We start from the raw sequence: 25690 nt of genomic DNA, 5'->3' as shown, positions 1-25690 counted from the left end.
TATACTATATATACTTATTGTGAAATTTCATCATAACAGAATATGTTTTAATTTCATAATTTCACTCTCCAAAATCAGGAGTACTAAATAAAATGGAACCTAAATAAAATGTAAAAAAAAACTAATTAAATTTAATAATTTGTATATTATTTTAAAAATTGTGTAGGAGTATACTTACGAATTTAAAAACGACATGGGCGCAACCAAGCCAAGAATGAAAAGATGATATTAAGGCTACCATTCTTGCAAGCCACCTATCAGTTAAATCACCGGTTAATTACCCATATCGGAGATTTCTGTTAAAGTTTCTATGAGTTGCTTAAGGCCCAATTGACAATTCTAACCGAAACTCTTGTAAAAATTGACAAAACGTTAGTTGAACAAAACTATTATACTCTGAAGCAATATGTTGCGATAGTATATAAATTTGTTATTGGTTCAAAGGCACGGCTATTATAACATTGTAATATTATATTATGCTCGTGTTATAAAATCGCAGTGTTTTACTAGGAAATTTTGATTCATGGAAGTCCCGCAGTTTTGTTTCATTTGTTTACAAATAATAGTTATTTACAATTTATATTAATTAATGATCAGTAAAGTAGGCAAATGTACCCCTTCATGTAATAACATACATATACTATATGTACTATAATTTCATGAGTATGCGTAGTATTATTAATAAATAACATAGAGCTTTTTACAGATAATTATAAACAACTTTGAAATCAATTAACACATAATCGAATGCCAGCGAGGTTAGGTTATATTGCGAATACTTATCCCGATAGCGATATCTCCGAATTCTCTCTTGAAATATTTCCATCGTAAAGCTATCACAACAAACCATGGTATGTGATCATATAAAGAATACTTATAGTTCCTGTGTAAGCTAAAGTAATATGTCTGAAACAACTTTAACCCCAACTTCAGGTTCAGGGTAAGAGCATCGCTCCTGAAACAGATAGCTAAGTCAACTTCAAAAAGCTCTCTACCAAAAACGATATTTTCAATTAGAGATCATTAGACAAATTTTTTCCCGGTATTAAGTATAAAAATAATTTAATCTTACAGAAAAAAACTTTTCACAACAAGTTCCACCGCAACAGCATTTTTTTACGTTCTTAACATAGCGTGATCAGTTGATCAACTATAAAGGAAGGAGTTCCTTACAATTATTAAATAAGTTTTATGCAGCCTTTGAAGCTGTGTAGTTAGCGTTCATTTATTTAAAGAGTTGAACTACACAATTGCCTCCGATAATAAAACAACCGGGATTATCGCTTTAATACACCGACAAACAGCCCTAATCGTGAAGCTCCGGCGTCTAAATGACATGCAAAAGTATTCCAAAAGTAGTAGAAGAAATTAATACATAAATCGAAGAATTTTTGAGGTGACTGTAACTGTATTGTCATACTAGAATCAAAAAAAGTCTAAAACGTCTAAATTCTTTATCACATAAAGTATAATAAAATGCCTGCTTATTGACTCGTCATGATCTGTTTTAATACTTAAGGTACCAAAATTAATCAAGGAAACGGAATTTCTTCTTTAGAAACCCTAATTAACGGTTGTGCTCTTGGAAAACATAGAAAGCAAGTAAAAATTGGAAGAGCTGCGACAGCTAGAGGCTAATATCCAACTAAATCCCAGTTGTTGTTAAGGTCGGTCATTTGGTACATTTAATAGTGTTTCTTCTTTGCCCAACGGTTTTAAAACAGGTGTACATCCGCCATTTCCAAAATAATTTTTTCCAAAAATTTTACTGTGTAACAAGTATAATTATAACCTTAAAATTTTTAAAAACAATTGATGAAATAGACAGTATAAAAGTAATCGCCTTTTTTATTATGTCATACCAGGTGTGCCCCTGAACAAGCTCTTTTCCATAAAAATTTGTAGACTATATTTTTTGTGTGTATGTACATATGTATTTATTATATTATATATTTTATTATATAAGTTTATTAAAGTAATGCAATTTCCGAAAAAAATGTATAGACATTAGTCAAATCAAAACCATTCTCAGACTGCCTTATTTACCACCACCACCTCCGCCACCACCGCCGCCGCCTCCTCCACCTCCACCGCCACCGCCACCGCCACCAGGATATAGCTCAGCAATTGGTCGGAGCTCATGATTGGGAATAGCTGCAAATTAATGTGTGTATATGAAAAACCCATTCTACATATATTTCTACTCATAATCGAAGCAACACTTACCGAATGCCATAGCCAGCATGGCTAGTGCGAAAACGAAGAGTGCATAGAACTTCATGTTGCAAGCTTAAAGTCTACAATGATCGATGTTCGTTGTAGCTGTTATATTTATACGTAAATTACGACGTTTCAGACGCGACTGCTTATTTGTTATCAATCTGAGAACAAAGGGTTCGGTGTTGACATATTTATGTGGGCGACAAAGAATCCCCATGTGGAGGAGTGTCATTAAATTGCATTAGGTAATGCATATTTGTAAATAAATATTTATGTATAAGTATATACATCAAGTGTGTATTTTATTGTTTTTATACTCTCGCAACCTGTTGCTACAGAGTATAATAGTTTTGTTCACCTAACGGTTGTTTGTATCACCTAAAACTAATCGAGTTAGATATAGGGTTATATATATATAAATGATCAGGATGAAGAGACGAGTTGAAATCCGGGTGACTGTCTGTCCGTCCGTCCGTCCGTGCAAGCTCTAACTTGAGTAAAAATTGAGATATCTTTATGAAACTTGGTAGACATGTTTCTTGGTACCGTGAGACGGTTGGTATTGCAGATGGGCGTAATCGGACCACTGCCACGCCCACAAAACGCCATTAATCAAAAACAAATAACTTGCCATAACTAAGCTCCGCAATAAGATACAAGACTGTTATATGGTACACAGTGCAGTTAGAACTTTTTTTTTTTAAAGTGGGCGTGGTCCCGCCTCTAATAGGTTTAATGTGCATATCTCCTAAACCGCTAATGCTATAATAACAAAATTCACTAGAAGCAAACTGCACTTCTATTGACGGTGTGAAAATAGTTGAAATCGGGTGGCAACTCCGCCCACTCCCCATATAACGGTACTGTTAAAAACTACTAAAAGCGCGATAAATCAAGCACTAAACACGCCAGAGACATTAAATTTTATTTCTGGGATGGTATGAGACGACTTTATAGGAACCGCGTTCAAAATTAGACAGTGGGCGTAGCACAGTCCACTTTTAGGTGAAAACCCATATCTTGGGATCTGCTTCACCGATTTCAACCAAATTCGGTGCATAACGTTCTTTTCATGTTTCTATGTCATAGTGCGAAAATGGGCGAAATCGGACTACAACCACGCTTACTTCCCATGTAACACCATTTTCAATTCCATCTGATTCTTTCACTTTCCACTATGCAAATCAGGTAACAATGATTATATCGGGGTAAAACTTTGCGTGAATAATGCAATTAAAGTATGCCACCTTGCGGCCAAAACTTGTCTAAATCGAACCAAAACTGTTCAAACCCCTAAGTACTAAATATGTGGACCCCAGTGCCTATAGTTGACCTTCTACCGAAAATATCAGTCAATCCACAAAGAAATATCAAACGAGTATACCATTTGACTTTGCGAGAGTATAAAATGTTCGGTTACGTCCGAACTTAGCCCTTCCTTACTTGTTTTACATAAAGATATTAGAATGACAGACCGGAATTGCCTCCCTTGGCTTAATAATTCTAGAATTTTAACCCGATATTCGATATACAATGGCTTTTACTTTTTATTCAATTTCGCTCTTATGACAATTTAAATATGTACTTTAAAATACGAAGATTCATTAAAGCTTTAAGAGACGGAGAGGGCAATGTTCATACTTATACACAATCTTGACTTTCCTCTCTTGACTAGGCTATGGCAAAAATTCGCCTAAATAACACAATGAGTGTTAATCCAAAATACGACCTTAAAAGTTCAGTTAAGTTGAGATAAGCCCTTTCAAAAATCAACGCGAGTACTAAAGTTTCAGTTAAGCATTATTTTGCCAGTTGCTTAGAAGAGAACGAATTACTTTTGTAATTTTGACAAGAAAATGCAATATTTGACCATATATTTATGAAAATCGCTGTTTATATGAATACAAGGCAGTTTAAATACTTTTAGAGTCCAATCTGTACATGTTTAATCATTTTTGGTTTCAGCACTCAGTGCACACAAAAAGAGATATCCAATAGATATGACATTAAAGACCCATTCATATACAACTTTGCGTGACAGTTCATACTAAAAAAACGAAGCGAAGGAAAGAATGGGTATGCCACAATGAACACTTTGCTTTCAGTGTTTTTCTCTAATAAAAATGGCAACTGTTGCTTGGGAAAGCGTGTAAAGATGAGAGATGCCCAACATTTTGCTTATCTTCGCGTCGAAAACTTTTTATGTGAACGTACTCATACAAAAGCGTACATCGAACTTCTCTGTCAAAACAAATGTCTGACGCAAAGCGAAACAAAAGTTCTACGTGAATTGGCCATAATTGATTACCACACGGTCAAGATTTAGCTCCAATACCTTTTTTTGAGAAATGTTTAAATGACTATAAACTCCCCTTCCAACTACACCGCTTCTTCAGGGTAAATAATGTCACACCCTAATACAACACACCACACCTTGGAACACAACACGCACTCACAACATAAACGACCACACTGCACACGATGTCAGCACAGAAGTTACCACCATACACGATGACACCCCACACAATCAACAAAAAGAGGGATTGGGTCATCAATTCAACACATTCGAAATAATTCCGATCCCTCTTGCGCATCGTACTCGTACCAATCGCTATCTCCACTATCAACCGTCACAACCTGTGAATCATTTAAAATATTATTAATTTTGTGCGACAATAAAGTGTGAATTTCTTTAAAAAACATAAAAAAAAACCAATTTATTAGTGAAAGCAAGATAAAAAGGTGAGTGCTATACAAGGTGGCGCATAAAGAAATACAAGAAACATTAATATAAAGTTTGAACAACAACTTAATGTTTCATTGTAAAGTAGAAAGAATGATATAAACAGAGATTATGACATTTTGGTACCGTTAGTTTTTTAGAGCTTGTTGAATAAAACAAAAATACATTGCTTTGTGATGTTATAAACTTATAGTAAAAAGCGGCAGGTTTTTTTACAATTAATATGAAAATTTTACAGTTCGTTGCGTTTATAACGTATGGTTCATAGACTTGTACTCTATCGTTTTTAAGAATTTAAGAAACGGACCTGCAGATCCGTCAATAATAAGTTCCGACAGATAATGCTCGAATGTAAATATAGCCAAGGATGTACTTTTTGAATAATAAAATTATAATTTTTTAAATTTCTTGTTTATAATTTACTTTAATGCTAAATAAATAATTTGTATAAAAGTTATTACAGATCGGATAATTTTGAGATTGCTCTGGTATTTGTAGTTTCCTATAACTGTGTTAGACCCTACCTTGTAATTATTGAAAGGCCAAATCGGTTCGAATAAACCAAACCATTTAGCGGAGAATTCTTCATGTGAGATATTATCCACCATCTTATTATATTACTACACTTTAACAGAACATTTTCCAAATTTGTTTTACAAAAGACTCTGTCAAGAGTATTTAAACAACTGAAATATTTCCATTGAAATTTTCTATAAAACAAAACATTTTCTTTGTAGCTTTTTTGTGAAATATTTTTACCGATATCATTCAGTTGTGCATTATTAGTTTCATATAAATATAGATATTAAATTCGTTAAGCACTCACTGATTATTTGCGGCTGCACAACATGAATTTCTGTCTGATCTATATTTCGATTCTGGCCATACTCGCATTGGCTTTGGGTAAGTGCAGTTAGCTAATTTGTATACAAAATAGGGGAGGAAATAATAGAATTTATTTTCTCTTTTTAACTTTTAGGTGGTGGCTGGGGAGGTAACGGTGGCCGTGGTGGGCGAGGAAGCGGTACGGGAAGCGGAGGTGGTGGAGGTGGAGGTGGTGGCTATAAAGGTGGTGATGGTGGCGATGGTAATTGAATTAAGTAGCCAACGAATTTTTAGTGATCAATCGCATATGTATGAAAAATTATATATGAATTCTACTTAACACTTATGTTAGTAACATAGCTTTCTTTTAAGTTAAAAAACGACGATTTGAGAGCTTAAAATGAAATATTGAATTTTTTTAAGCTATTCACACATATACACCGCGGTGCGTACCCGGGTACCCGGTTACTAACATAAGGGTTAAAAGTAAAATATTTGTTGGTGTTATTTGTAAATATAATTTTAAATATACTTTTTAAGAACTAAAAGTGTTAAAATTTATTATTAAAAAAAAAAAAAACAATATGCATATGTATATATATCACAAACTGTGAACGAGGCCTTTTAATTTCTAGTGAAACAACTTCCGGAGAATTGCATATAGACCTATAGCTATAAGTAAATAACGTAGGCAGCTCTTAGACGAATATAAAGAACGCGATTAAAATTGTTCCTCATCTGGGCTGAACCAGGCATTAGCGTTAGGCAATAATATTATTATTTTCGAATTGCTGCACTAAAATCCTAAAACTTTGAGTTAAAAGTTAAAATCGGAAAAAATCAATGATTTCGATCACTTCTAATTATTATCAAAGGAACGTACTCAAATTTAATCTCGAAAAAGTATTGTAATCCAATACAAGCTTTTATTATGTCCGATTATCGCAGAATTTTCTTCTTTTTCTCGACACATTATTTGTGAGACTTCCGAGCAAACGTTTTTATACTCTCGCAACCTGTTGCTACAGAGTATAATAGTTTTGTTCACCTAACGGTTGTTTGTATCACCTAAAACTAATCGAGTTAGATATAGGGTTATGTATATATAAATGATCAGGATGAAGAGACGAGTTGAAATCCGGGTGACTGTCTGTCCGTCCGTCCGTCCGTGCAAGCTCTAACTTGAGTAAAAATTGAGATATCTTTATGAAACTTGGTAGACATGTTTCTTGGTACCGTGAGACGGTTGGTATTGCAGATGGGCATAATCGGACCACTGCCACGCCCACAAAACGCCATTAATCAAAAACAAATAACTTGCCATAACTAAGCTCCGCAATAAGATACAAGACTGTTATATGGTACACAGGATCACATTAGGGAGGGGCATCTGCAGTTAGAACATCTTTTTTTAAAGTGGGCGTGGTCTCGCCTCTAATAGGTTTTATGTGCATATCTCCTAAACCGCTAATGCTATAACAACAAAATTCACTGGAAGCAAATGTTTTTAGCACTTCTATTGACGGTGTGAAAATAGTTGAAATCGGGTGGCAACTCCGCCCACTCCCCATATAACGGTACTGTTAAAAACTACTAAAAGCGCGATAAATCAAGCACTAAACACGCCAGAGACATTAAATTTTATCTCTGAGATGGTATAAATTGGCTTTATAGGAACCGCGTTCCAAATTAGACAGTGGGCGTGGCACAGCCCACTTTTAGGTGAAAACCCATATCTTGAGATCTGCTCAACCGATTTCAACCAAATTCGGTGCATAACGTTCTTTTCATGTTTCTATGTCATAGTGCGAAAATGGGCGAAATCGGACTACAACCACGCTTACTTCCCATGTAACACCATTTTCAATTCCATCTGATTCTTTCACTTTCCACTATGCAAATCAGGTAACAATGATTATATCGGGGTAAAACTTTGCGTAAATAATGCAATTAAAGTATGCCACCTTGCGGCCAAAAATTGTCTAAATCGAACCAAAACTGTTCAAACCCCTAAGTACTAAATATGTGGACCCCAGTGCCTATAGTTGACCTTCTACCGAAAATATCAGTCAAACCACAAAGAAATCTCAAACGAGTATACCATTTGACTTTGCGAGAGTATAAAATGTTCGGTTACATCCGAACTTAGCCCTTCCTTACTTGTTTACATATATATTTTATTATTGATTTAATTTTGATACAAAATTACAAATTAGTTTTTATATTTGTATATTCTGGCCGTTTTGCCGCTTACTTATCAAGAAAATTATAAAAGACATTTCCCAAATAGTATAAATACTCCAGCATGTAACAAAATTACCTCACGTATCGTTAATTTCCTTCAAAAAGCAGGACCACATTATGTACTAGAACAGGACCACTTTACGTTCTAACCAACACTAGTGACCGAAGAGTTCCGATTGCACCGAAACTATATTATCCCTTACAGAAGTTGATTCCGATCATTCTTTTTGTATGGCATATGCTATACTCATCTGATCTATAAAATTTTTTCGGAGATTGCATTATTGCCTTAAATAATAATCCATGCCAAATTTCTTGAAGATACCTCGTCAAATGAAAATGCTATAGTCGTCCGATATCGGCCGTTCCAACAAAAGTGCAGCTTTTTAGTGAGAAAAGAGCAGGTGCGCAATTTCAGATCGATAGCTTAAAAACTGAGGGACTAGTTTATATATATACCGACAGACGGACATGGCTAAATCAACTCAGCTCATTATGCTGATCATTTGTGTATATATTTAATAGGCTCCCCCACGGGTGTTACAAATTTCGTGGCAAACTTAATATAACCTGTTCAGGGTATAATATAGTTACATTAACATTGCGATGTGATTACTTTAAAACATTACCTAATTGTCTACGTGGTCCTCACATTTTTTGTGGATTATTATCAGAAAGAAAGAGACATACATATATACATATAAGTACTGATCCATATAAATAAAGAACTTCATAATATTGACAAATATGTTCTCATATGTAACGGGAGTTTTTTGGCTGTATAGAACTATTCTTCAAATAAGATATAATAACAATAATAAAATTGTCAGTATTTCCAGCTTTGTTAGCTCATATATTTTTCCAAATTAAATTTTAGTGTTTTCTGGTAGCGATTTTGAAAAGATTTAAAACCGTGAATGCTATTAAACCTTGACTTTATTTTACATATAGTTCTATATTAATTTAGATAAAGTTATTTTCTATAAATTTAAATGCAAGTAGGTCACAAAATAAAATCTAAATATAAATGCAATCATTGTGATAACCAATAAAAATTGGTAATTTTTTTCGAAATATTCACTACTTTTAAAGAAAGCTATTTTCGGGACAAGAGCTTGCGCTAATTATCCCTTGTACCAAAGTATAGGAAAAGCTATTGGGATGCCCACAAACGTCCGCTGTTGTGAACTATTAGATATTACGCACCAAGTTCTATGTAATCAGATTGCTAGAGATTTCCTTAACCAATGTTAAAATATCATTTCAAAACCAGCATTGAATGCAAAATCTCAGCTGTCAGAGTTAAGATATTGAAGTTACAACATAAGTGCTACATGGAGACTGAAACTTTTTTGGCTTGAAAATTTGGCCTAATTTTGATCTTTACATCCAATCGATCTAATAGCGCACAGTAATATTGTTTAATGTCTAAACCATTTTGGTGCCGTGAATAGTAATCTCAAATAGTAGTGTTTAAAACTGTCGACCGAATTTTGTGTTTTCGGCGTTTTGGAAAAGTCGTCCAACATCAACCGTGCAGCAGCCATACAGCAGAGAAATTGCAGATGATATTTATTTTTTTTTCGTTCTTCGATTGTGAACTATCCGGTTAAAAAGTCTTGTTCAATAATTGTGACATTTTCACTTAAATTTGGAACCAGACAAAAAGGGCTTGATACTATGAATTTTTTCTTTGTTTGAGAAAAAGTTGCAAAGTTTAACATTAAAACTCAACGAAAAAGCTGGATACGGTTGTAAACAGTGATATCAACCACATAACACAATTTAATATAATATTAGCACCTTATAACAAGAGATAATGAATAAAGCCAACAAGCGTCCAAGGTACTGATGCAAGAGTTCACTCACCCTCAGAATGGGGAAATGTCGATCGTACGTTTGTTACATTTACAATGCTATAAATAAACACCTCACACACATATGTATGTACATATGTAACACACAACTCGGTCCTACAGTTTATGATCTGCTGATTGAAATTGTTTCTATCCACTTATTGCATTATTTGTGTTATGCCCACATTATCAATTGTGGGGTTTTCCGAAATTAATTTTGTTTCTCTTGCAACACAAGACTTTCCGTGGGGCTTACCCAGTTTTTAAGATTTTCTAATACATATGACTGCTTCATACATTTTAAGTGCATTCGTTTGATATTTTAAATTGATCTCTAACAGCTGATAAGCTTGAAGCTTGCTTGCACTGATGGGAGGTTTGTATTCTCTCTCTACAGTTTGTAAAAAAAAAAATTTTAAATTTAAAAGACAGCAGTAAAAATTTGTTTTTTTTTTATTATAATTAATTTATTAGTTAATAATATAAAACAAAGGTTAATTACCTATTATTTAGGTAATTACTGCTACTGGTATTAAGGGCTGTGAAACAGTACTTTACTGAATAGAAGTCACAAATTAATAAAGAATATTTTTTAGAATAATATATATATATATTAACAATATTTCAATTCTTAGTGAAGAAAACCTATTTGCACTTTATTATTTTTGGGAAATTAACCGGAAAAGACGGTTTTGTAAGAATCTTCTATTTAAAATCATCCATCCAGATATAAACTTTTCGACTTTCAAAAGAGATACTACGGCTCTTTTAACCGCCGTAATACAAAATCTAGTTCATTAACTAATTATAACATTATAATAAAGTACATCGAGAAGCGCAAGTTCTGTGTTCGATCCTTATTCTAATCAGGTAGTAAAATCGAATAACTAAATCCAAATAACGTTACGAAACAAAATCCGTTACGCTCGAATTATACAGAACGCCGCCATTGGTCAACTGAGCCACTGCAAGTCTTATAGTTAAAAATATTTTTGAGAAGAGTTGCCATCAGCTCTGTATATTTTATTTGTTTAACTAAAAAAAAACAACTTAAATATTATATTACAGAGCTGAACCGGTTCAAAAGATATTCACGGTATGCCGGAGATATATTCGAGAAGAGCTGCCTCTAGTTTTAAAATTTTAATTCAAACAAATTCATAAAAGAAATACAATATTACAATATTGTCATCAAAAGACGAAATTCGAGAATCGTTGATGTGCATGGAAATAACTTTACTAGGATCAAGGGTTAATTTATTACAGGACTTTGGTAATCAAAATTATGAATAAACCCTTATTTTAACTTAATTTTATTGAAAATAGTATAATTTTTGGAATCAATGGGTGAATTTTGATATAATGTTTTCAATACCTAGGTTATTATGTTTATGTTGTAAAAAGAACTGGAAAATAACTTTTAATCAACTTTCAACTACATAATTCATTTATTTGAATAAGTAATGATTTTTACTAATTTATTTGCTCTGAAAACGATGTCATAGGCTGTGTAAATCTATTTTCCAGCCCCTCCTCCTCCACCACCGCCTTGCCAACCTCCACCTCCGCCACCGCCTCCTCCAACCCAAGGACCACAGCAATCACCTCTGTAAGCTTCCGGATTTGGTTGAGCTAAGGACAGACAATTAATAACTTATTATATAAACTATATAATATTCATATGTAGAAGTATACTCACCAATAACTAACGTTAATATAGCCAGTACAATGGCTAGGAATACTTGGGTCTTCATATTGTTAGTTATATTGCTGATCCACTTAATTCGCTCCCGTATTTATACCAAATTATTATAGAATTTTTGAAAATTCAACTTTCGTACACTGGAAAAACTTTTAATTAAGATGCATGGAACTAAAATTTGATTTTTTCTAATTTAACTTGTTATCTTATCATCAAAGGTATAAAATTGTTCCTCTTTATTTCAGTAGTTAACCTGATCCGACAAGATTCTTATGCAAAAATCATCGACCTTGCTAAGCATTCAACACTTCTAGTCTTTTCCTTAGTCAAAATGGTTATATATTTTAATTTTTAGATGAAATGTCGTTCAGTGTATTCAAACAAGTATATTAAGTTACATTATATTCAAGTTATGCTGGATTAATACAATTAATACACAGTATTTTATACAATCCGCGGGATAAGTTTTGATAGTTATAGCATACATATGTCAGTACAAACGAGGTGTGTTCAAAAAATAACAGGAAATTTCGTCACAAGGTCACACGGTGCTAATGTCTGGCGAATATGAAAGCTGTGGCATCGTTACATGGTTTCTGTAAAATTTAAGGCGTATTTTCTACGGCTTCATCTTAAAAATATTGATGAATGCCTAATGCCTGAAATACACCTCAGAGCTCAATCATTCTTAAAATTCAATAAACTCGAACTTAGAAAACTCTGGCGAAGCAAACTACTCACCTTCTGATCAAGCAAAAATTCCCGACGTCTGTGTTACAAGATAAATTTCATTACAAAATATTGAAATAGAGAACAGCTTTGATCTCAGCTCAGATTATTCCCATGTTTTTGACATTTTATGAACATATACCATATATAAAGTCTGTCACCAATTTTATAGATTCGAATTATTCAAGAAAATAACTGCTGAAAATATTGGGAGCTGTAGCAAAATAACTAAAGAAATATTAAAGTTTACCAAGTAATTGCAACATGCTGCATCGCGCAACACTCCCAATTTTGGCAAGGGAGTGATATATAGGAAATATCGAATTGGAATTTTGGATTTAAAAAAGATGAAGCGAAAAGCCAGACAAAAGTGGCAACAAACGCGGTTACCGGCTGATAAATGTAGCCTTATTAACTTAACACAAAAAAAGTAATACTAAAAAAATTATGGATTTAAAAAGTAGTATATCAGTAATCTGGCATGTAAAAAAGCACAAACTGCTGGTGGATTTAAAAGGTCGACTTGATATAATAATCATCTCAAAGGTATAGATAGCAGTTGATCTAAAGATGATAAAGAGAAATAGAAGAATTTTCTGATCATCTGGCTGAAGTTCTCTCATTACAAGTTGATATTACTCATGATTTTGAAGTAAATCACCAGGTGAGTAACACTGAATTTTTACGCCAAATTTTATTAAAATGCCTTTGTAAGCTGGCTCTGCTTTTTAGTGCGGTCTTTACACTGAAATACACACCTTCATTATGGAAAATATCAGAAATGAGGATAGTGGTAACAAAAAGTTTAAAAAGCCTTAACTTCGGTTGCACTAAAGCTTTAATACCCTTCCCAAATACAAAAGGTTCCTTAGAAGAATTTGATTCGGTCTGAACAATTTCTTCGGAGATTCCGTTATTACCATACATAATGATCCGTTCCAAATTTAAGGAATATATTATATAATATATCGTCAAATGAAAGTTTTCCATGCAAACACTTGATATCGATCGTCAAGTTTGTATGACAGCTATATGATATAGTGATCCGATACCGGCGATTTCGACAAATTAGCAGTTTCTTGGTGAGAAACGGCCATACCCTAAATTAAAGATCGATATCTCAAAAACTGAGAAACTAGTTCTAAAGACAAATGGACAGACAGATGGACATGGCTAAATCAACTCAGCTCATCATGCCGATCATTTATGTATACATTTTATAGGGTCTCCGACGTTTCCTTCTGGGTGTTACAAACTTCGTGGCAAACTTAATATGCCCTGTTTAGGGTATAATTATAGTCAGAATGATGCCTTATATAGAAAATTGTAACATACCGAACATGGCTTGGTTTCAGAGCAAAATATTACACCATTTATCAAATACATCGTATCACAAATATTGCTGAAAACTCACTGGAAGTTAAAAGGTGTGCTGTGCAGTCTTCCTCAAATAAAGTGCAAAAGCTCTTTCCTCATTATGTATATTTAAGAATTAAATCAAATTTATATATGAAAGATCGTTACTATTACTTCAAACAAGGAAATCAATTTTCAAAACTACGTAATATAAAGATAGCTGCCTTTAGGTATCATTCTAGGACCATTGTTATGTATTATCTGCACAAATGACCTTTCGACCCCTAATAAAACTACAATAGCAACATTTGCTGATGATACTGCCTTTCTATCCAGAGAGAGAGAGTCAACGAAAAAATTGCAATCTACATTTAATCAGGTACTATTGTGACCCAAAAGGTGGGATATATGTTATAACTAAATAATACGAAATCTGTCTTTACATAATGGATACAGATACCTTACTTTCACACGGTCAAGTATCTAGGCATGACCCTAGATACAAAACTTCACTGCGGTTCTGACAAATGAACAGCACAGTTTCAGATCGATATCTTTAAAACTAAGTTCGCTTATACACAGACGGATATGGCTAAATCGAATCAGCTCGCCAAGCTGACCATTTATATATACACTTTATGTCTCCGACGTTTCCTTCTGGGTGTTACAAACATCGTGGCAAACTTAATAGTATACCCTCCTCTTGGTATAACAATAAAAGAAATACTTAGTAAATAAAATCTAAAGTCCAAGAGTATACTTGTTTCGTTGACAATATACTTGTATAATATACATGTCAAAATGTTGATACAGGTGACTTTTTTTCTGTCACTCCGTTCGTCAAAAGTCCACATTTTACCTGTTTTCCACCGTTTCGTTTGACTTGAAATAATATTCTAAAATACATGTATAAATGACGGTATTCTTTAAATAGACTAAGCAATTAATTTTCTTTTTGATAATATGTTTAACCATATAAACAATACACTGATTTCCGTTAATGCGATTGTCTTTATAGTGTATACCCCGTTAATCCGCTTTTCCATATTAGCTCTTCTTGGCCTGCAATAAATAGAGCTACAAAATTTTATATTGAAATAAAGTCTTGTCAAAAACGCAATAATTAATCTCACAAGGACAATCATTAACAACTTTGGAGACAGCAGACTGTATGAAGAGAAAATTATATATATTCAGGGTTTCTTTAATTTAGTCAGTACATACATATGTACCCGTTTAAAATATATGGTCGACGAAAACCTAGTTATCCTGTTATTTGCTTGAAGAAAACAATCTGTAGCTTAAAAACAATTTTTGTATTTTTTACAAGATATATACATATGTTATAGTTATATGTATATATGTTAACTTACTCTATGATGTACGACAGATAAGCGAATAATCGTGATCACAGCAACACATACACATTGTACACTTCAATCGATCTCAATTCATTCACATCACTGATTCACATGTTTATATTATTTATTTTATGTTATCATTCATATGGTATGTAATTATATGCAAATGTATATGTATTAACAAGTGTTCACATAGAGATTGCCCTTACGGTAAAGCACTGAAAAGCTATGATGGTGAGGCAACAAACTATAAAAGGCACGGCTTCTGGCTTAACTTGCTATTCAATACTCTGATCCTCACTCGAGTGCGATAAGAAAGCAGCTCCCGTTGAATAAGCACAATGCAATCAATATTCCACTTCGTAATGCTTTCATTAGCAATGATTGCTTTGTTGAGTGGTAAAAATATTCTTCTATACTATTATTAGTTTTGAAATAATGCATTTTTATTTAATATAGGCTTTGCGATAGCCCAAGGAGGGGGCAATCCAGGTGCTCCCGGCGCTCCACCTGGTGGACCAGGCGCACCAGGCAATCCCGGAGGTTAATAATTCGAAGTATAATGAATTTATATTTCTTTATTTTAAATTAAAATATAATACATGCATACATACAATACATAAAAATGTATTTTCATTCAAAATAACATATGTACATATGCCAATCATTCATTGTAAAAATATATGCTATACTTACATATAAAAGGCTAACAATTTGGGTTGGCAATATCATCGATGCATTATGCACAGTCACAATCGCCGCGTGCACAGCGCAACTGCTGCGAAGGTATTGGAAATACACTCAAGATCAAATTTGACTCTAACGGGTACATTTAAACTGTGAAGTTTGATCTCCATATATCAGTTAGTTTATGTTTGGCAGCTATTATTGACGAAAGGCTTGTCTGACGATTATTACCATGGTAAAAAAGAATTGAACAACGAGTTTGCTTAAAATTTTCCGTTTCCAATGGAATTGCGGCTACGCAATCGTTGAAAATGTTGTTTTGAGTAATTTACTTTATAACGAACACAAGCACTTGAGTGGCACAGTATTCAGTACGGTGGATAAAAAAAATAATATTTTTTTGTTCGCTTGGAACTCTGAAAAATAAGTTCTTAGACACTTCTAAGAAAGTCTCGCCAAGTATGATCTCTTAATCGTAACGGAAATGTTCTCCGCCTTACAGTTTTCAAATTTTTTTCTAATTATCAGATAGAGAACAGACAACAGTTACATATATTGACAATCGATTTATTTCTAGTCAGTTTAAAAAGTTATGTATATTTAATTAGTGTATTTTCTAAAAAATATATAATTCTGTGTCAAATTGCCAGAGTAAAGCGCTTTAAAAGTTAGGTTATAAAAATATATCGATATCACAAACGATTTTATAAAGTGAAATATATACTTCAATTTAGTTTTACTTACCATAATTAATTTATGTATGGAAAAAAATAACAGTACTCTACTGTAAATTCTTTTTATCATACGTATATATGCATTTTACATTTTTGCGATCGATACAAACAATAATGGTTAAAACATTGCTCAACTTATCATAGTTTTGAACCACCTTTTAAGCGCTTCAAAGCTTCTAAACTAAAGTGTTACAATACAGGGAGGGCTTTAAGCTCTAATAACTGTTTAATGAAAATTTAATATACTACTAATTTTTTCTGACTCATACTAAGAAGGATTTCGTTACTACAAAGACGAAGATCTGTAAAGGTCTCTACTAGACTATAACCCATTCTTTGAAAGAAAATTGCATTTGATAATATAACTATAAGCTTCTGATTTTGACCAAGCACCGAAAATACATACATTTATGGCAATATATACATAATTAAGTATATACAGAAACTAAAACAAATCATTTTAAAAGTAAAAACTAGATAAGTTTGCGGCAGTAAATCGTTTTCTCTAACCAATTTGAAGTTGAATAGTGGCGAGATAATTATCGTATCAAGACATGGTTACTGTTGAAATGAGTTAAGCCTCCCCCTACATACACACCACTTCAAGGGAAAGCTGGCGCGCCCTAATATAATACACCACACGGGACAATAGAACACACCACAACACCGCGCCTGTACACCACCAGTTAACAAAAAGGATGACCCCAGCAGCTTCTGTACTTCATTCGATACGACAGCTTCCGCGCACAACTAAAAGTATTTCGACTCGACACCACTCCGCACCCATTCGTTTTTGTCTACTTTGTAATACTTTACAGATATGTATTAACAACAATAATAATAACTGGCTTTAATATGTAATAAAATATTGCACTCGAGAAAAATCGCATTTTTATTTATAATTTTAAGTGTATTGAAGTGTCAGCATTTTAAATACAGTGGTGGGTGCTCCCATACAAAGTGTGTAGCGCTTTAAATAGTTGAATTAAAAAGTATTTGTAATGTCAATACAAACAGAATAATAATAAAATAAGTTGAATTTTATTATATAATCATATAAGTATAAATTCCTTGACACATTAATATTATAGTTTTATAATTATTTCAAATATTTCTTAACTCTATAAGCCCGAGGCAACTATCATTTATAAATGCACTACAGGGTATTGAGTCATTTCATTGATGTAGTGACAGAAAACATTTTCCATTTCAGATTTTCTTGGTCGGATAAAAATCCGGGTCCGTTACGGTTACATAAACCCAACTGTCATCGTGATTTATACCAATTGTTTATGCGATTTGAAGTTTTCAAAGGTATTTCCAATCTAAGAAAGCTTATATAATATTCGATACCGATTGCTTATGATATGACTTACACTAACACTTCCTCTTAAAATCTAGAAGCTATTCGAAAGTACCATAGCATAAAATTCATCGAATGTACAGTTGGGCAACCTTTAAACACCAAACCACAAACAAAAGCAAAAACTTTGTTCCCTCATGAAGCAGAGCTCTTAGCGCCACTTAGATCGATGGGTATACTTACATACTATATTTAAAAATATATTATAGCAATTAATAATGCTTCAGCAGAAATTTTATACGTACAGGGTGGCTCACAAATTTGTAGCACGAACCGTATTAACTTATTTTCTGTGTGAGTAATCGACTTACTTATTTTTCAATTTTATCATTTATATTTTTAATGAATTTTAGCATACCGCAAAGAGGATTTGGATAGTGCAGCGGTACGGGACGGGATTTGGGCGGCACTCCTCCGAGTTGATGGACCATTATGATGTTGTTCAACATGTTTGGCGAATCAGGAAGTATCGCAAGAACCGTACCATCGTTCAAGAAACAATCGCGGCTGTTGCATCGTTAATTCAGACAAATCCAAGAGTTCCGACTTGCAACTTATCGGCGTAACTTGCAGTCAGCAGACGGTCATTACAGCAGATATTTCGTGATGACTTAAACTTGTTTCCGTACAAAGTTTAAATCTCAAGCCGGTTAAACCCTCTAGATTTGCCATATTCGCCTGGAAAATTATTGAAATGGCCGAAGAAGACAATAACTTGATAAATTACCTTTTTATGTCTGATAAGGCCCATTGTGATCTAAACGGAAATGTAAATAGACAAACGTATATGGAGTGAATCAAATTCAGAAATAATCCACGAGAGGGAAGTTCACCCAGAACGAGTCACTGTGTGGGGCACAGGTGTATTGTCGGGTCATACTTCTTTGAAGAAAACGGTGTAACATTAACTGTCAATGGCCACCGTTATTTAAAGATGTTGAATGTGTTTTTTTACTCAGAACTGCGCCGAAGACATATCCCTTTCAATAGCGTTTGGTTCCAGCAAGATGGAACAACTGCATACGTAGCCAGACCGGTTATTGCAGAGCTCCAATGAAATTTTGAAAACAAATTAATATGAGGAAACTCCACTTTCCCCTTGCCCTCAAGGTTACCTGACCTCACTGCGCCACACTTTTCTTATGAGCTTATGTCAATCAGAAATCTGACTAAATTGAAGCAGTCCAATAAATCGATAATTGAGGCAATCCAAACTTTAGCCCTTCAGACCGCAATGAATAATTTTCAAATTAGGTGTCGCATATACGTGGCTGAGAATGGAGGTCATTTACAGTCCATAGTTTTTGAAAATAATTAATTATATAAATATAATAAAATTGGCTATACAATAAAAAAATAAATGTAATGCATTGAATAAAAAAAAGGTTAGTACGGTTTGGTTTTGTCTCACGATTCGTGGGCCACCCTATACTTGTATATATCATACATATGTACATAGGGCGAACTTGAAGTTCTTACAGAACCTTCAACCACGAAAACTGACTACGCTCGCAAAACTTTTATGTACAAAAATGACAAATGAGTGGACGGGTATAAAAGTAAAGTTTAGCTGACGAGAACCACAGTCGATACAAGTAATTCTTCACGCCTTCTCTTACTAAAAAAAACGACAACAAAATGGTCAATTCAAGTAGTGCACTGCTAATTGCTGGCTTCATTTGTTTGATGACTTTACAAAGTGTAAGCAAATTTATTTTTCCTTGTTTTTATGCGAAAACGCGTTAGAATCCTACTTTCAACGGATTATCTAGCATCTATTGACAACAAAAAACTATGATACTAATATTGTATATTTTGATATTTGACAGCTCAACGCACTCATTGAAGACGCTTACAAGTTATCTGGAAAGCGTAAGCCATTGATGACGCGCGAGGATCCTTCAACTTTGGAAGATTACAAACGCACCAAACGCCAATTACCGGGACCGCTGCAAGAGTTTCAAGATTTTATAACACTTTCAAAGGCACAATGCGCCAAAGATTTGAATATTAATCCGAATGAGTTGCAAAAGTCGCTGCTTTACGAGGATCAACCGACTTCCACGGAGAAGTGTATGATGGAGTGCATTTTGAAACGCATGGAAGTGGTGAGTTTTCTTTTTATATCCTGAACTGGGTATATGTATTAAGTTTTCCAGGAAGTTGTACCGCCCAAGAGGAAACGTCGGAAGCATGTAAAGTGTATATATTAAAGATCAGCGTGACGAGCTGATTCGATTTGGTCATGACCGTCTGTCTGTATATATGTGAACTAGTCAATCAACTTTTGAGATATCGATCTAATATTTTTCGCACATACTTTTCTCCCCAAGAAGCTACTCTTTTGGAGAAAACGCCGATATCGGACCACTCTAGTATACAGCTGACCACTCTAGTATACAACTAACTGATCTTCATAAAAACTATTTTTTCCTTAATTCGACTTGAAGTTTATTTATATCAAAAAACATGGCTAAAAAGAATTAGCAAAACGTTTTCTGTTGGATACAAACTGTGCCAGTTATGTTTTCAGATTTAGTTATACATATAGATAGTTACTATAAGAAATGCACCTGTAAAGGGTATGAAGTTAACTTTTTTCTTTAAGAAAAATAATTACAAATTAAAATTTAAAATATATCTTCCAGATGGATAAAAATGACTCGTTGTCGACGACGGCAATTGGACACATCGCTGACATTGTGAGTACATTTACGGTTTCAACTCCACACGCAGCTATAATAGTTCTTAACTTTTTTGCAGATTGGCGAAAATAATGCCTTACTCACGTCAATTGCCATGGCCTCAGCTGAGAATTGCAAAAAATTCATAACAGCGAAGGATTCTTGTGAGCGCGCCTTTCAAATAAATAAATGTATCGGCGCCGAAATGAAGATGCGCAAAATTAAGCTTATATATTAGAGTAACTGTAAATGTCTTAAAATAAAGACGAAAAGTAAAATATTACCTATAGCAACGAATTGATTTGCTTGCAATGTCTGCAAACCAATTTTAAGGTACATTTGTTTGAAAAAAACGTACTGTCTAAATAAATGTTTCGAAATATCCATTTTTATGCCTGCGGCAATGATGCATTCCTTTTTTTTTTTTATTTGCACAATATTACAATGAGTCACATTTTGTTGTTGTTGCTTTTTTTAACATACAACATTTTTCGGGTTCTAGAGTTAGATAACGTCTCAACACAAATCTTTCACAAGTCTCATGTACTACGCTTACATACAAACATACTTTTATATTCAAAGCGATAGCTATCAATCTCGCAGGGGTAAGAATTCTTGATATTCTAGAGCATCATTGATGCGTCCGTCATTTGTCATAGTAAGTGAATGTGACAACAATTAAGGGACCACATTTAACGCGATATTCTTGTCTCAAGGCATTAATTATTAAGGTTAATTCGATTGCTATAAATAAAAAAAAAAAAAATTTTTACTCTAACTTTTTTTAACAAGCTTTAACTTATTTATAAGCTTAAGCTTATTTTCGCAATACGAACTGGCGTCCACATATTCGGTACCTAGGAGCTTAAATAGTTTTGGTCCGACGTAGACAATTTAACACCGGCTCCTAATATGGCCTTTTGTACAATCTGTTTGGTAAAATTTAATGTCTGTGGCGTATTCATTTATAGATTTATCGTAGTTTTTAGGAAATGCGTTATATGGTGGGTGAGCGGAATTATTATCCGAATGCACCCATTTTCACAAAGTGGGCAGAAATGCCAAAAGAACTTGCCCTGAGTGAACTTGGTTATTACAGCTTAATTAGGAGATACATACACACATATGTACATTAAACTTATTAGAGGGTGGCACCACGCCCACTTTTTAAAAAATTTGTTCAACCATAGATTAACCTCGCTATTGTAATTTCTTGTACTAAATAACAGCCTTGAATCTTATGTGGAGCTTAGTTATGTCACTTTATATGTTAGGATGATTTGATTAATGGCGTTTAGTGGGCATGGCATAATTGCGATTCTGCTCATCTGCAATATCAACTCTCCTAGGGTGCCAAGGAACATCAAGATATCTCATTTTTTACTTAAGTTAGCGCTTGCACAAAGGGTCAGTCACTTGAAATTTAACTCATCTCGTCATCCTGATGATTTATATACTTATACTAGGATCGCCAGTGGTCGAAATTCGACCAATAGAAAATATAATTTATTAACAATGTTAATAGGTTTTAATTTTTATTGAAGAATTTGAACCAAATGTGAACAAAATTTAAAGTAAGTTGTAGAAAACAATTTACAAAAATTAAAATTTATAATTTATTCTCGTGCAAAATCAAATCTGCACGATTCACGGTAATTGCCATACAAATCTCTTTCTACCCATTGCACACTCTATCATAATGTTCCTTCATTGTACGAAATGAACGAATAAATTAATTAATTCTATCCGATTCAACAGAAATTTGGCTCATTAAAACAGCATCGCAACTTTTATTTGATTGCTCTCGCATTCTATATTGAACAGCCGTATCGAAATCGTAAAAATACAACTGGACATAATTTGGCGTATGATGATATGCTGTGTCACTGGGTCCTGTTCTGTGATAAAATATTAGCTTCCCAACTGGCCATAGCATAGGCCGAATTGTAGCATCGAATATTGTCGAAATAATTATTGGACTTTTTCTTTATATTCATATCATTTGATGTGAGATTCATATAATGAATTCAAACAATCATTTTGTGTTAATAGTGAAAGATGGAATTTAACCTTATGACAACACATAGTGAGGGAATTTTTTCACGCATTGTAGACTCTAAAGCAAAATTCTTCGCTAAACAAAGCCTATAAACCAAGTTGATAGTACCAATATGAAAGGGATCAAAATTTCGGCGGTATTTCAACAAATGCTCTTTTTAACGAACTGAATTATTACCAACTTCAATTTGATTTAAATTTATAGTATTAATAAAATTTCGTGTTCTACTCAATTACATATTTTCTCTATTTCTTTGTCTATGTACTTATATACTTTCCCTGTAAGCGATTTACGGCAAGGCATGATGAGATAGATTTATCGCATCGACGACAATACACTTCCAAAAAAAAATTTAGTTAATTGAATGAATGAAACAAATATGGCCTACGGATCATACAAATTATGTTCACAATTGTTTACAAATTGCAAGTAAAGAAAAAAATAAACTCGTCAAAATACACGAAGAAATTATCTCTCGAACTGAAGTGCTGTTGGTGTCGATTCACCCAAGAAATTAATCTTGAAAAAAAAGGTAAAAAATTTAACTATCAATAAAGGCACTTGAAATTTACCTAAAAACTTCTAACTTACCAAAATAAAATGAACGTTGTCAAATCAAATTTCCTTAAAAGTTGTAGCCAACCAAACGCATGCAAAGAAAACGGCAAAAATTCAATCACTTCCTATTTCGTTGTTGTTATGAATATTGTTGATGCAAACAACCACAAAAAATTTACCTATCACACAATGCACTTCTAATTAATCTAACAATTTTTAACTCACCAAAATATAACGAATTATATTAACGGTTATTTACACTTCAATGTGTTTTTTTTTCACAAACAATACTTGAAATTTAATGTTCGTTGAAAATGTAATTGTAACAAAATTCAGAATTGCAACACGCATAGTCCAACACAATTAAAAGTGGAAAATATCGCAACCACAAATCCGCCATAAACGATACACAATCCGAATACATATGCATTGGTAACTCATACAGAACAGCGATGAAGTGTACTTCTGTATACGACTGTGTTAACTGTGACGTGCAAGAAGTAATAACATCGACCAATGAAAATGCGCCACGGCGCTTGTAGTTGTTGTAGTCGCTAAATTTGCGCTAACACATTTTTTTATCTCTGTTCCGTACGTACATTCGAAAAAATAACATTTTGCACTTCTGTATGCCTTCTCATTTCCAACGGTATAAATATATATATATCAACGGCAACATAGTCAAACACAAACTTTTTTGTTAGCGTAATTATACTATAAGTTGGTTGGAAAATGAGTAGTGCTCCCAAAGAAATAACACTACTAGCTCCAAATTTTCAAATAACACTACTAGCTTGAGAACATATGCAAAGTTAAAAGTCATTCTGTCAATTAGTTCTTTGTTTACAAGCCATTTGAAGTTGACGTGTCAGAGTATTTTTCCACGCGAAGGACGTCCAAAAACCGCAACTACACAGGAAATCATTGAACAAGTTCATAATATTGTTAGTAAAGACCCAAGGTTGACTAAGCATGAAATTGCTAATGCTATAGGCATCTAAGACGCACGAGTACTTCATATTTTACATGGAGAATTACATATGGAAGTTAGTGCTGCACACGTTAACAATTCAACAAAAACCGGATCGAAAACAAATTTCTCAGCATTGATTTTTTATGGATGAGACTTAGATCTACCACCATGATCATAAATTGAAACCAAAACGTTTACAGTGAACTGAAGGTGGTTGTTCAGCTCCAAAGCAGATGAAGTCACAACGGTCAGCAAAGAAGATTATGGCATCAGTTTTTTGGGATGCAAACGAATTTTGTTGATTGAATATCTGCAAAGAGGTAAAACAATCAACCTTGAATATTATTGCAGCCTGGATGAAAAAATTCGTGAGAAAATCCTTGGTTTACAGCACAAATAATTTTTCGTCAAGACACCTGCTCACAAAGGTGTCTTAAGAATAATAATAATAACCCAACGATTACCCTCCTCCCGCCCAACCGACGAGAGGGGCGCAATCCGCATATGTGAGGAATTAGCCGAGTCAGAAAAGGCAAGAGAGTTTTTAAAGTGTTGAGATCTAAAACTGCTCAGCTACAGAAACAAAAATTTCAACAGCTAAGATTTTTAGTTACAATATAATAAATTGTTACATTTTTATTCGTTAAGAAAAAACAATAAAGTCTTTTTAATTTTGAAAAGTGAGTCAGATAAGTCAAATGTGCTGGAATGAGAATTAATATCATGACATATACGGCGGAATGGCTCGTTTAGTTCAAAATTTGATCTACAGGATTTTAACAGTAAAGGTCTAAACTGCCTCGAAAAGTGAATCGGGATATTAAATTTAATTTCAGACAGGAGAAAAGAACTGCAAACTGTTCCATTCAAGATTTTCACTAAGAATATTATGCCAAGCATTTCCCTATGACTAGAAAGTGTAGGTTATTAATCTACCTAGTTTTAAACGACTAGTGTATGGAGGTAAACTTACCCTAGAATTCCATCGGAAATGCGCTAAGGCGAAAAGTAAAAATTGTTTTTTAACAAACTCTCACTTGTCAGAATGGATTTGGTAGTTAGGATTCCAAACAACAGAGGTCTATCCAAAGTTGTATAAAGTGTTTTAGTAATATACGGATCTCTAAATTCTTTAGACCAACAAAACTGAGGACAGCTTTTCCATATTAACTCCCAAATCAACATAGTTAAAAACTAGTTATTCAGATTCAATGGCAAATCATTTCTATCACACCATGCAACCATATTGTTTAAGTCTGTTTGCAACAGACACCTTTCCTCAGTTGAAGTGTATGATTTAAAAGCTTTACGCCGTCAGCGTATAATAAAATTTTTGAGAATTCTGTTACTGAAGAGATATCGTTAATAAACAATAAGAACAGAATCGGGCCAAGATGACTACCTTGCGGAACACCTGAAGAAACATTAATTGTATCTGAAGGTGTATCCTCAAATACCACTCGTTGTGTTTTATTATAAAGATTGGAAGCTACCCATTGAGGAAATCTTGGCTGAAAGCCCAGCAGATCAAGTTTATGTATGAGAATCGAGAGGTTTACTTTATCGAAAGCTTTGCTAGAGTCTGTGTATATAACA

General features: G+C 33.6%; 1 protein-coding gene, 1 long non-coding RNA gene and 1 other non-coding gene across 4 annotated transcripts; 2 read left to right on the top strand and 1 right to left on the bottom strand.

Annotated features, from left to right (window-relative positions):
* Positions 1-1370: 1370 nt before the first annotated feature.
* Positions 1371-2525, bottom strand: LOC106625145 (uncharacterized). 2 transcript variants are annotated; one of them, XR_004978263.2, is made up of 3 exons: positions 2227-2401; positions 1863-2154; positions 1371-1792 (listed from the first exon to the last, which is right to left on the bottom strand). It is a non-coding gene; the product is annotated as an uncharacterized protein (transcript). The 2 variants fall into 2 exon arrangements; XR_011396606.1 differs by lacking the exon at positions 1371-1792 and having other exon boundaries at positions 1912-2154; positions 2227-2525.
* A 12012-nt stretch (positions 2526-14537) lies between these two features.
* Positions 14538-15662, top strand: LOC118682440 (uncharacterized). Its single transcript, XR_004978264.2, has 2 exons — positions 14538-15435; positions 15496-15662. It is a non-coding gene; the product is annotated as an uncharacterized lncRNA (long non-coding RNA).
* A 3731-nt stretch (positions 15663-19393) lies between these two features.
* On the top strand, positions 19394-20915 carry Obp19c (Odorant-binding protein 19c). The gene is made up of 4 exons (XM_014244960.3): positions 19394-19521; positions 19650-19928; positions 20469-20522; positions 20584-20915. The coding sequence occupies exons 1-4, from the start codon at positions 19459-19461 to the stop codon at positions 20740-20742; spliced, it is 555 nt and encodes a 184-aa protein (XP_014100435.2). The 5' UTR covers positions 19394-19458; the 3' UTR covers positions 20743-20915.
* Positions 20916-25690: the final 4775 nt, after the last annotated feature.

The sequence above is a fragment of the Bactrocera oleae genome, chromosome 5 (assembly GCF_042242935.1).
Source record: "Bactrocera oleae isolate idBacOlea1 chromosome 5, idBacOlea1, whole genome shotgun sequence".
NCBI classification, from domain to species: domain Eukaryota; kingdom Metazoa; phylum Arthropoda; class Insecta; order Diptera; family Tephritidae; genus Bactrocera; species Bactrocera oleae.
The sequence above is the reverse complement of the archived record's forward strand: the minus strand, read 5'-3'. Positions and strand labels throughout refer to the sequence as shown.

Coding starts and splice junctions, on each gene's coding strand:
- Obp19c (XM_014244960.3), top strand. CDS start 19,459: ATGGTCAATTCAAGTAGTGCACTGCTAATTGCTGGCTTCATTTGTTTG. Junction 19,929..20,468: donor TTTTGAAACGCATGGAAGTG/GTGAGTTTTCTT, acceptor TATATCTTCCAG/ATGGATAAAAATGACTCGTT. Junction 20,523..20,583: donor TTGGACACATCGCTGACATT/GTGAGTACATTT, acceptor ACTTTTTTGCAG/ATTGGCGAAAATAATGCCTT.